Consider the following 13,028-nt stretch of genomic DNA (forward strand, 5'->3'; position numbering starts at 1 on the left):
CAGATATAAACATGTCCAGGCTCAGCATAAAACAGAAGCCATTCCTAATATTGAATTAACAACAGGACTTGCAATTCTATACTAATGATCTGTTACTGGAATGTTGGAAATGGCCAATATAGAAGAGTACAGACATGGGGTTTATCAGACAGGACACACATTTTCTAATAAAACTTCATTCCTGAGCCCTATTTAAAAAAAAGAGACCCATCCCCTTCTCTACAAATCTTCAAAGGTCTGGAAAGGTAGCATAGACAGAAGAATTAAGAAGCACAAACAGAATATAACCAAAATGAATTGCTGAAGCCAATCAAGTTGCATCTGGTCCATGCCCAAGCACTATGTCAGGATCAGCTATATTCTTCACATAGTTGGTCTTAGGCCAGCTCAGAGGCATCCAAAACTGGAAATTCCTTAACCACTCCAGACAGTCTGTTCCAGAGCCTCACTTGGTTTATTACCATTCAAGTGGCTTTTTCTTAGTTTCTAAATGGAAGCTTCCTGTTATTTCTACAACAAGTTTGGGCTTTTGACATCTGCCAGAACAGGGGATTGCTGTGTCAGTGCTCTCCCAGAATAATCTCCTCCAGTTTGGGAAGTGTGGGAACCAGCACAAACTTTCTGTAGCTTCAAAGTAGAACAACTTACAGTTTGAGACAAAGAAACCTTATTATGCAGTTACTCAAATTAAAACCTGGCTTTCTTCCTCAGATTTCCAAAATTCACATATATTATCATAAAATGACTCATACTTCATTTGGTTACAGTGTAAGACAGCCACTATTCTTTGAGGTAGTTCTGGGATTGATGTTTTAGACTTATTTTTAAGACTGTGAAGCTGAAATAACTGTGAGTTCCCTTACCCTCCTCTAAAAGATCTGTTCCAAATTATCTCTAATAGTGCCTGCATTCACTGTTTCCTTAGGAAAGAAGTATTCAATTTACTTGGGGTGCACTGACATCTCCAATGTGTATCCATCCAGATTGATGGAACAAGCTTAGACTTGGCAATAACTACTGAATCAGTCCAGTGCCCATGCACTATAAATTTGAGTTCTGTTCTTGGCAGCTTTCTGAGAACCAACTATTCTCCTCCAGCACTGTGCAGAAGTTCCTTCTGAATGGAGACAGCACTGCATCATGATATTTCTTTCACAGAATAGAACATGTTCCTCCAAAATGCTTTACTATTCCCTGTGTTTAAGTTTATCTTTTAGCAAAAACTCTCCTCTCCCGATGCAACTTCCCTTTCAGTACAGCAACATATAAAAGAAATCAATAAAAATGCTGGATGCTAAATTCATGGTTGCTTCTCCCAACCAATCTCCTAAATTTCCACCTACTGTATTTCCATTAGCTCACATTTCTCTCCCTCATTTCCTCATGTTATATTTGGCTTCACTAGAGCAAGTAATACTGGCCATATTTGTCTCTTCAGATCACGTTCTAAACCTCCACATCTGATAACAGCCAGCCTACACAATTTTTACAGTCTGATCTATGTTGTTATTCACGCTATACCTTAAACATTAATGTCACCTCCCAGTATGGATTTTAAAGTCATACATCACCTGGCTACTAATAAAATTAAGTAAAAAGGCAATCATGAATTGGAAGCTTCAATTACCAGTTTATTAACTCAAGAAACTGTTTTGCTGCTAACTACTTTTGTCTGGGAGTTAACTGCAAGTGCCAAATGGAAAAGAAAAAAAAAAACACAACAGATTTTTATATATAAAATACAATACATTGTACTCTGACTCTTTGCAATCAACTTTTCACTTAATGTCTCAACCCCCTTACAAACGTTCCATAAGAAGTCCCTACACTTCTAACAGGTGCCTAATCAGAACCATGCATCATTGCCATTCCATTTCTTTAAGCATTCTAATATCCTATTGTTCTCGGTTTTCACCTTAGAAAACAACAGTCCACACAGAAAATTCACATTCTTCCTGCTTTTGTTGCACATGACAAAATCACAAAAAAGAACAGCCCTGTTGGAATTTATCAATCAATAGCGCATTCTTCTTTGCAAACTACAAAAAACACCCTGTCCGATATCCTGGCACTACAGAGCTCCCAGTACAATCCCTGGAAGGAGAACAAACTCTCTGTGGCACGCTCAGCACAGTGAACGGATTTCCCCCTTCCTGCTCCCTTCCAGCTGTGATAAACACACACCAAAGCAAAGTCATACTCTAGAAAAAGGAAAGCGTAACAGAATAAAGTAGACTTGAACACCAATGATAAATCAAAAAGCTGTTCCAATTGCAGCAGGCAAATGGCATCGCAACAAAGATACCTACTGTACCAAAAAAACCCCACATTCTATTATGCTATAAAATCTCAAGGAACCGTGTTTGGGATTCCAGTACAGAGTCTGCAGCTCTTCCTTATTTTATTGTATTTTTTTACAGCTCTTGATGCAGTGTTCTTTCAAAATGGACAATGCTTACGTCTGCAATTAATTCACAAAGACAGCCAGGTAGTTTAGCAAGTTTTAAAACAAATCCACTTTAAGAATTTATGAAATGAATATCTCCAGTGGCACAAAACTAAGATGCGATTTGATATCCGATATGACACATCACTGTCCTGGGATTGTTCTTTCTATAAATAAAATTAAAATTATAAATAATAGTTACGGAGATAGCTGAGCGTTTACAGTAAATACTGTGCATGACATCAGAATCCCTAGAAACAGTTGCAGCAAGCCAAGCACGTATGAAAGAATAACTACTTTGTTGTTTTTCAAAGGCTAAATTTAGCCTAGCGGAGATTATCTTCCTCTGGAGTCATCAGGAAGAGAATGCTCCCCTTAAAGCAACTGTTCACATTTAGGAAAGAGCTTGAACCCTCTCTGCCCAACACAGCAAGTATTCTGCCAAGGCAAGCTGGAGAGAAGGGGTGGGATGGAGACTCTTTTCCCCAGGTACTGCCCCCTTCCCAGGCTAGGCTCGAAGCAGAACATGCCAGCATGCTTTGGAGAAAAGCAAACACATCCTACGCCATCCTCACTCGGTCCGGGCAGAATCTCGGACAGGTCCACCTGGCAGCATGCAAAGCTAATTACCTCTCCCCAGACCCTAATAGGAGATTTTCGCATGGTATAGAGCTCCAAATTCTTGGCTTCCCACTGGATCCAGCCATATCTTCTCCCTCATCTTAGCAAAGCCTAAGGCAAGATTCAAGAGAAAGAGGATGTCAAAGACCTACAGGCTATGTTGGCAATACCCTGGGAGGACAACAGTTACAGGTTTCCAGTGCAGACAAGAAGACCAGAGCAGGGAAAAAGATGAGCAGTGATGGGAAGGGATGATCTGGCTGCACTGGGACACAATTCACCTTGGTGATGCCTGCAGTAATAAGTGCATATTAAGCACATCATCACATTTGTCATGTACAAGTTTACACATACCATGCACCAGACAGTCTCAACTCCTTCAGGAAAACAAAAAGCAGTTTGAGAACCACTGATCCAGAGGGCAGTAGAGAACAAGTAAATACTTCAAAACAGCCTCCCCCCCATCGTTAATGCCTTAAGGAGTTCAAGAAGATGAATGCATTCATCTCCATAATATGAGATTATCCCTCATGCATACCCAGTTCGTATAGGAGCCCCGTTCTCCAGTTGTATGCAAGATAACCTATAGGTGTGATGTCTGTGAGGGGCTTTTTGGTTTGGTTTGGGGGGGAGGAAGGGTAAGGTGTACATCCCCAATTTGACTTAGAGTATTATACATCTGGATACTATTTGAATCGGTAACACCATGAATATCAGGGAAATCTTTGGAATATTTATGTATGGCATCAACATTTTACACCATTTCATAAAAGGTGGAGATTTGCCATTCAGAGAATAACAAAATTGAGAGATACTTTTAAGTTAATGAACATAAAGAAACCAGGACTAAAACAGTTCTGACTTTTAACAAGCAGATTTCTATGTGTTTTTCCTCTTGTATAGCTTCACAATAAATGTAGGTAAGCTTTCTGAAGGCTGTAGAACAGACTTGGGTAAAACACTGATATTTCCCATGCAGAACAGGCTGTGGCTAGAGAAAATATTAACATTATGGTTTGGGTTAAAGCCAGGTGAAATTTATTTACTTACTTTGTTGAGTACTAGTTACTGTTACTGCCCACATTCAGAAATAATTCTCCACCTAATTCTTTACTTGGTTATATATTTCTTTAGTATTTTTCATTGTGTATATTGAATTTTGTGAGCTACTGGAATTCTGCACATCATCAGATTCAAGTATTCTAAAGTGTGCAAAAGAACTTCCAGGATTCAGTGCAATGCTGGAAGCTTAAGATTACAACACCTTATGGCTGCACACAGCATTGGTAAGAACTACAGAAAGGAAGCAAAAAAAATCCTAGAAGATACCTGTGAGCAGGAAGAGAGAACAGCAAGTTTTCGTAAGGCTGCATAATTTAAAAATAAGTACATGGCTGCAGGCACACAATTAGTGAATGCAACCACTCTAACACTTAAAGGCTTATTAATGGCACACTGCACACTTCAGCAAGACATTAAAAGCAAGAATCATATCAACAAAACAAAATATTATTTGATCAAATGCCTGCTTTTAATACATATATTCCAGAGATTCTGCCACCCTGCAGTCTTACTGTAGCACTTTCCTCCTCTAAAACCCATACTGCTATTCCAGATGCATCTTTGTTCACAGAATCACAGGGGCTGAAAGGGACCTCTGAAGATCAAGTCCAACTTCCCTGCTAAAGCAGGCTCCATAGTGTAGGTTTACATAGGAAAGAGTGCAGGTGGGTTTTGAATACCTCCAGAGGAGACTGTACCACCTCTGTGTGCAGCTTGTTCCAGAGCTCTGTCCACCCTTCTGTAACAGCTACATAAACATTCATTCTCTCCTCTTTCACAGTGTCATTTTTTCCCCTCTTTCTCAGTCCAAAGACATCAGCTATTATCTTTATATTAAAACAAACCATATCTGCCTTAGAGTCCACTGTACTTTCAGCCAAATGCTATCTCCCTGCAATATCTTGCTGCTTTGTTCAACATAAGAACAAAAACTTCTACTCACGATCATTTCCCAAATCCTGCTCTTTCTGCCCTTACTTACCCAAGAATGCTATTAATCACTTGGCAGTACTGGAGGGAATTAGCTTCGAGTCATTTATCCCACTGAATTTCATGAACTCAAACCAAATGAAAATACTTAGTTTTGTCATTTCTCTATAAGGAAAGGGATATACTCAATATTCCATCTTTTCTTTGCTTACATAGCTGTATTTCTCACTTTGGATGTGCTATCCTTCTCCTAACAGACTCTAATATCCTCTTCTAAAGATATTGCTGTAAATATCCCTCTCATCATGAGTTGACACAGACTCTTCTTCAAAAGGAAATTGCTTATCTCCTTTCATGCTGTAAGAGTTTGCTCATCGCTCTTCTTTTGCAATGGAAAACCCCTCCAGAACATCCTAAAAACTCCCTAAGTAGCTGATTTTGAGGCTATCTTGACCAGAGTACCCCCAAAAATCACTCACCAGAAGACTGCTATTATACCATAAATACTGCCTGTGAACTTCAGATGATCTCAATTCAAACCATGCACTCTCAGTTTTGCCATAAAACATGCTATCTCCCCTTTTCATCACTGCACACAGAATTCATAGTACAATAAAATCTCCCACAACAAATTTAAATATTTACTAAGATTTTACAACCCATTTATGATCAAAGAATATGACTTAGTCATTTCAGAAAAAAAAAAACAAACAACATTGCTCAGGAACATTAAAGCTGGAGTTCTCATTATGTTTTGCTTACGACAATTTCTCCCACCAGGCTACAGGGGCAGCAATGAGTTTGCAGAAGAATTTAAAAAGGAGGACACACACACACACACAAAATCCAAAACAGAAGCAATAGAAAGTAATGGGTAAATACAAACAGATGTAGGACTGTACAGTTTACTCAAGTATGTAACAGTGCTTGAACACCAACTCCCATCTAGATCTTACTGTGTAGGCAGCATCTGAGATAGATATTTTAACTGCATCTAAAAACAGAATTGATGTTTTCTAAATCAGAGACCAAAAAGAATTGAGCCACTTAATGCAGGCATCAATATTTACAGTAGAAAATACCTTTTAGCTTTATATAATCGAAAGTTTTGAATAGAAAGGCCTTTCATGCTGACATTTAAAGCAGCCAGGAAGGGTGAATTCTGAAGAACATACTATCTATATATGATAAAATATTTCTAAGCCAAATGACAATTTAGGAAAAAAGGATAACAGTGCTTTATTATTTGAAGTGATATTCAAATACGGAGGCTTGCAATGATCTGCACTCCACTGATGACAGAGTTCTATCTGCAACTTACCTACAACATTTTCCATGCTGCATTGCTGAATACACTTAAAAAATCAGCACTGACAACTGCATGCTGCACCTAATCAGATTTACCTTCGGTCTTGCCAATACCCAGCTGGAAGCTTAATTAGACATAGAAATACCACAGATATTTCTATTAGTGTAAAAGAACTATTTTCCAATCTTTACCTTGAGAGCACAGAAGATGCAAGAATCTCCCATACATTTGTGCGTTGAGATTTGTCGGAAACTCCGTCGGAAAATGTCAAGATGCCAAAGAACCTGAAACATACAGAGGAGCACAGCTGATTTTATGAATGCAGAAAATAAAATACTGCATTGAGCTTTGACTAAAGTTGCACACACTAAACAATTCTAATAGTACATTAACCCCAATGAACATCACTTTTAACAGTGTCTTTTAGCCAACTGCAAGTTGACATTTTCATCTTTCTCAAGAACTGTACCACTTATATACAGAAAAATACAGCAGGATGCTGCCCTCAAATCCGTTTCACGTGCTTTGGACTGAATGCACATTGCTTTGTGCAGCAGTGCCACGCCGCAAAGCTGCACAGGGCTGTAACAGCCCTGAGATTCCCAGGTCCTCTCATCCCACTCCTCCTCCCCCTTCAGCCTCAATGCTCTGAGCAGAAAGGGCACCCATCAGAAATGGAGCACCAGCAGCGTGTGCATTAACAAGCTCCTGAACGTCAAAACAATGAACTGCAAAAGTCTCTTATGCCCAAATCCTGTCGTTAGAAAGCGCTTTTACACACTGTGATGACTGACAGATTTCTAACCCTAACCAGTGTGGACAGTTACACTTTTCTTTCAGGACAGGTTATTGAGGTGATGATCACAGCAACAGCATAAGGCAAACTTGGCTGGAACAGCAAGCACCAAGCATTGGGTGAAGTTTCACTACCAACCCTGGGCAATCATATAAATTCTCATCTGCACAACAGTGCCAGCGCTGACCCAAGGTGTTTCACAGGCAGCTCCTCATGCTTGTTGCTGGCTGCTTCAGCGAGCACTAAGTGGGCTTTCCTGCCAGCCCTGCCCTCAGTCAGGAGGCAGAAGCCCACACTGAGAACAGCCCTGACCTGAATTACAGAATCACAGAATCACAGAATCACCCGGGTTGGAAGGGACCTCAAGGATCATGTAGTTCCAACCCCCCTGCCTAGCAGGGCCACCAAACACACACATTCAGATCAGGTTGCCCAGGACCCCGTCCAATCTGGCCTTAAACACATCCAAGGACGGGGCATCCACAACCTCCCTGGGCAGCCCGTTCCAGGGCCTAACCACTCTCCTTGTATAGAACTTCCCCCTAACATCCAACCTAAATCTTCCCTCCTTCAACTTCGATCCATTTCCCCTAGTCCTGCTGTTGTCAGCCCTTTTGAAGAGTTTACTCCCCTCGTGGGTGTAGGTTCCCTTCAGGTATTGAATTGCACTGTGCCAGGCTCTGGGCAGAACGCAATGGCTCAGGCTGCCACGTGACTGAGTGAACACTTTGTTAGCACCAACAGAGGGACCAAACAGCTAAGCAATTAATTTGTCCTGAGGAACTAACTAGAAAAACAGCATTCTGAAAAAATAAAAAAATGTTCTGTTTTCAAGAAATGTAAAGTATCTGTAACAGTTTGTTAACAAGATCACAGCACCGAAATACTACCTAAAACTGAACTACAAAAACAACACTTTTAGGGCAGATTTGATCTGTAAAGTTTCCCAAAGTCTCAGAATTGTTCAGCTTATGTTTTTACTCAAACTCTTCCTGGACTTAAGAGCCTGGGAGGCAATATAAGTTTTTGGAGCATCTGATTACATACAACATTCCTGAACAGCTACTGCAGGCTTCACAAAAAGAAGAAAAATACATTTAGGAACTAGTCCAGTTTGTCAGTGTAATTGCCTTCGGAGCTTATCTTGAATATTTATAGAAATACTTAAAAGTAAAGAACAAAAAACATTCAAGAGTCTCTCAGATTAACACTGATTAAAAAATTAAGACAAAAAACAGGAGGATATATAATATTATAAAATTATTAACATCCTGGTTTTTTAAATAATAATGATAATAAATATCAAGCTTTGGCTACAGGTATTTCTGGTATTCTCTCACAGAAGAAAACAATTTCTGAAGCACACTGAAAGCCAGGTCGCACACTTCTACCTTCCTATACAGCACACAGCTGGCATTGGGCTCTACTTCAATCTGACCTAGGCTCAGTAACTTGGGATCAGGAGGCAGCCAGTGACTGCGCTGTGCAGCTTAACAAAAGCAGTTAACACATCACTGAATACTGCCATTTTCTTGACTTATTTACCTTCATACCTAGTCCTGTACTTCCAGGCATACTAAAACTATAGAATGTTACTAAAGTCTGTGTTTGTATTAACTGCATCAACAGGACATCTCAAAGCCTGAAGCTGAGAAGCTAATTGTGCCCACAAAAAGAAAGCTGCAGTGACACAGCCTGTGCCACCCAGTCAAATCACATGATGGGAATCAGACTGAGGGCTGAAACTCAAATAGATGCCCTGAATATGTAAACAGTGACAATACAAGTATAGCAGCCACCCCACCGCATTTTGACACAGAAGAATTGTTTCTTCTGGGTAAAAGAATCTAAACTGTAAATCAGCAGTAAAAAAGAAAATTGGACTGCATTAAAAGGTGTTTGTATTGGTGTTATCAAACCTTTACTTGGATTGGATCATAAAAAATAACTGATTTACTTTAAGGAGCAGACATAATTTAGATTAGAAGATTTAATGCAACATTCTACTAGAGATTTTCATCTTTGGTTGGCAGCTTCTCAGTTTACACAAACAGAAAGGCTTCAAGTATCGATGCAACAAGAAAAACCGAAACTTACAAAAGCTTTTCTATGATGCAATAAACATGCATTTCCAAACTTAGTTTTATTTTATCAAGGCTTACAAACAATTACAATGCCAAGCCCGACTGCATTTGTTGGACATCACAGCCTAAGAAAGTATTGCAATCGACACAAAGAGGAAGCAGAAATTGTTTACAGTTCGCCCTCTCACCTGCAGAGCGCTGTTCAGGAAGCAACTGTTCTGCCCCGGCTCATTGCTGAGACCTTTACTGGGTGCTATCGAAGTTGTACTTCGTGGAGTAAACATCCCCTGGACATTCCCTCGGCCCACAGAAAAGTAACTTCTTTTCCAAGACATCTTCCAGTGTTAGCTGTAGAGCACGTAGGTTTTGGCTGGCAGAGTATTTCACTTGATCGGATCTCTCCTTTCTTTCACCAAAATTCCAAACTGGAACAACATCCAACCTTCTGCACGTTATAATTTAAATGGAATTTCTTCTTTTTTCAGGACAGCGGTAGTTTGTTCTTTTAAACCCAGCCCAGGATTCTATTCATTTGATGCTTATGTATGCAAAAACCTCCTTTACAAGCAGCCACAAAGTTTGCAAAAGGGAAGGAATCCATGGTCTTACAAGTTCATCCGTTATGCTGTTGCTCCTTTTTCTAAGTGGGCAGTGGCTTCAGGGAACAAATGGCAGATTAAGGAAGTCCCAGAAATGTGAGAAGAAAAACCAACAGCTAACTTGCCCCACTACTCCCTCCAGAAAAACAGCTTCACTGATTCTTTTATAATCCTTCTATTGAAGGTGGGGAAAAATCCAATTAGCGAGAGAGCAGAGAAACCAAAACCAAAGCAAAACCTTTGCAGCTCTGTTTCAGTTATTTCTGTCTTGTGTGACGAAAGTGGCATTATCCTCACAGGAAAAAAAGCAGCAACTCCAGAACTTGAGAGCAAAGAGCTTGAGAGCAGCTTGGAGTCTCCGATACAGTTCCTCTAATACTGCACGCAATCTTTAGAAGTTTCTCCTCCTGGTGCTCCTTTTGCAATTGGAATGCCCAGCCGTGCCAGAAAGCTTGAGAGAGAAAAATAATCAAAGGCTTGCGTCATTTAATTACTCTCTTGGCTTCGCGCTGTTCTGCCAAGACCAGCGTTGCCTCACCTCCCACAGTACACACAATCTTCTGAGACAATGAAAAAAAAAAAAAAGAAAGCAACAAACCTTCCTCCACCCAAAAAATAAAACAAGGAGAACACAGAATTCTAAGAAAAGAACGTTAGAGCAAGGAGGGCAAGTATGGTGAAAGAGTTAAGAAGTTAGATTTAAAAAGAGAAAAACTAACAACATTTACATGAACTCCACGCCAGTCTTCACACACATCCTTTGCAATGCTTAAGTGTCAAGCTTCTTACAGATCTCCTAGCAATTCATGAAGTAGTGGGAATGACAATATGAATGTTAATAAACTGTTGATGCTAGAATTTGGACTGATCCTCAGATTTCGAGATGAGGAGGGACACAGAGCTTCCCAGCAGCTCAGAAGACAGAGCTATCTTCAAACAAAATACTCTCCACATTTCCCTAATCAGAGACGTTTATCTGTAAAATTGACATTAATAGAATATGCCTCTTCCAAGAAATAGTGATGTTTCTGAAGGAGCGAAAAGAATCAGTAAACTGCTCTGCTCATCTACTTCTCATCCTTCAGAAAATAAGAATTTAAAAAACAACAACAAAGAAGCAGCAGCATTTGTTGTAAGGAATTCCTAGAAACAGGAACTACAAGAATTTATGGCAAAATATTTTTATTTCTTGGAAGACCATTCCACCTCTTTACTGAGGATTATATAGTATTTTCCTGGTATCTCACCAACAAGATTTATGATTACCCCATTTTTGGTAACAGGATAAAAATTGGGTACAACTATTATGACCAGTATGGACAAGACAAGTCTATTCCATGTGTTCTGAAGTAGTAATTGCACTACAGTGCAGTACAAAACAGGTACAGGCAGAATTCAAGCATCAGCAAAATAACTCAGAGCAACTCCTTATGAAGATGAAGATAACCTGGGTATCTGTGGAGATACATTTTTCACCTTCCCCACAGTTACAGTTTTTTTCATCTCCTGTCAAAAAACAAAGAATTTCCTCATCGTCCACAAATGTGCTAAAGCAGTTCGATCCATTCCCTTCTAGTAACCTTGTTTGTGCTCTCATTAATCTCATTTTGCAAATTTCAATGAAGGCTTTGTGTTGCTGTAAGGCGGGCAAGCATGTATACAGAGATGAATATTGTTCATGGTTGCCAGTATGCCATGCAAAATGCTCAGATGTGCTTGCAAGCTTGCAGACACAGACCATTATCACGCCAGTCACACAACATTCCTGAGCACTGAACGTACACAGGACTCATTTCAAAGCATTTTCAGCCTCAATCCCCTTTTCTTTGCTCAATCCCGTAAATGAATCACAAGCCAAACAAACTGTGTGAGGTAAGTAAGTTTCAGGCAGCAATGCAAGGATCTCTGTAAACCACTGCTCCTTGCAGTAGGCGCGGTAGCAAGAGATCAGAGCAGGATGCCATGAGGAATGAGCTGAGGCAGCAGACCCTGCACTAAGTCACACAAAGTCTCTGAGCCACGCACCTCTTTTCACAGCGCCATGGGAAATACAACCCAAAACACGTGCCAGATGGACAGGTGTGAGCTGCAGAGAGTAAAACACTCAGTGGATTTCAAATCCAAGACAAGATTCTGCTCTCAAAACAGGCTACAAAATTCTGAGCCAAGATATCTCAGTTATTACATGGTGAACACCTTTTTTTCCCTGTGGATTTTCATTGTCTTGGGACCAGAAATAGATGAGAGACTTGTATTTCATCTATCATCACGAGGGGAGTGCTATAACGGTGGGGCTCTCACAGACCACACAAGCTTTTTGCATTTGTACAGAAAGGACTTCCTTTCCCAGGTTCTCGTTTATAAACCCAGCCTGCTCCTTCAGCTAGATGGCCACTGCAGAGTTAAGAGAACAAGAAGCAAGCTGTAATCCGTAACCACCAGTTAGACGAAAACAGATCTCTGGAGATAAATGGCAGCTTCACACTTTACCAAACCCTAAAACCTGCCAACATTATACAACAGCTACAAGATGGAATCCTAATTCAAGTGAAATGTACACAAGACAATAGTCATACGGATTGTTTACAGACTCACTGTGCCTCTGTTCTACCATAAAAAACCACAAAAAGGATAGCGAAGCACAAGCACGAGAAAAGAATGTATGGAGAGAAAGCAACGAGTGAAATACTCTACAGCTACCACCAGAAAGAAGCTAACTCCTATTTTAAAGGCGCAGCACACCACTCCAATTAAGAAATAAAACAAAGGCACCTGAAGCAGCAGTGGCTGTGAGGGCACAGGCAGGAGGTGCTCCAACACACTGCCACTCCCAGGCCTGGAGTGGGGGTGTCACAGACCCCAGCCACTGTCCTGAAGCGAAACCAATTTGTTTTCTGAAAGGTAACCACCGTAGCATTTGCACAAAGAAAGTATGTGCTTCAGAGCACAGCGTAACTAAGTGAGAAGACAACGTTTTCATGTTGTATTTCTGAGTAAATACATTTCTCAGACTTTAAAGACTCTTACCCTATTAAGAACCCATAGACACCAAGTATTTATTTTAATAAGATACAGAAAATTCCTATAACTGCACTGCTGATAGAGCTTCCCAGACTTCTGCAGCACTTTACTGTTAGGCCACAACAACTGCAGCTCCATACAGCTCTTGTACTGCAAAAAT

General features: G+C 40.3%; 1 protein-coding gene across 7 annotated transcripts in view; it reads right to left on the bottom strand.

The window, feature by feature from the left end:
* Positions 1–13,028, bottom strand: part of USP54 (ubiquitin specific peptidase 54) — a 98,826-nt gene that overhangs the window by 40,169 nt on the left and 45,629 nt on the right. For all 7 annotated transcript variants that reach the window (XM_042818420.1, XM_042818421.1, XM_042818415.1 and 4 more), the window contains exons 2-3: positions 9,437–10,298; positions 6,560–6,652 (exon numbers count right to left, since the gene is read on the bottom strand). In XM_042818420.1, the coding sequence (XP_042674354.1) occupies positions 6,560–6,652; positions 9,437–9,583 (240 nt within the window). In that variant the 5' untranslated portion in view covers positions 9,584–10,298. The remainder of the gene's footprint in view (positions 1–6,559; positions 6,653–9,436; positions 10,299–13,028) is intronic.

This window comes from Centrocercus urophasianus, unplaced genomic scaffold (genome assembly GCF_019232065.1).
Source record: "Centrocercus urophasianus isolate 14NV4802_14NV808 unplaced genomic scaffold, USGS_Curo_1.0 seq_17, whole genome shotgun sequence".
Lineage (NCBI taxonomy): Eukaryota > Metazoa > Chordata > Aves > Galliformes > Phasianidae > Centrocercus > Centrocercus urophasianus.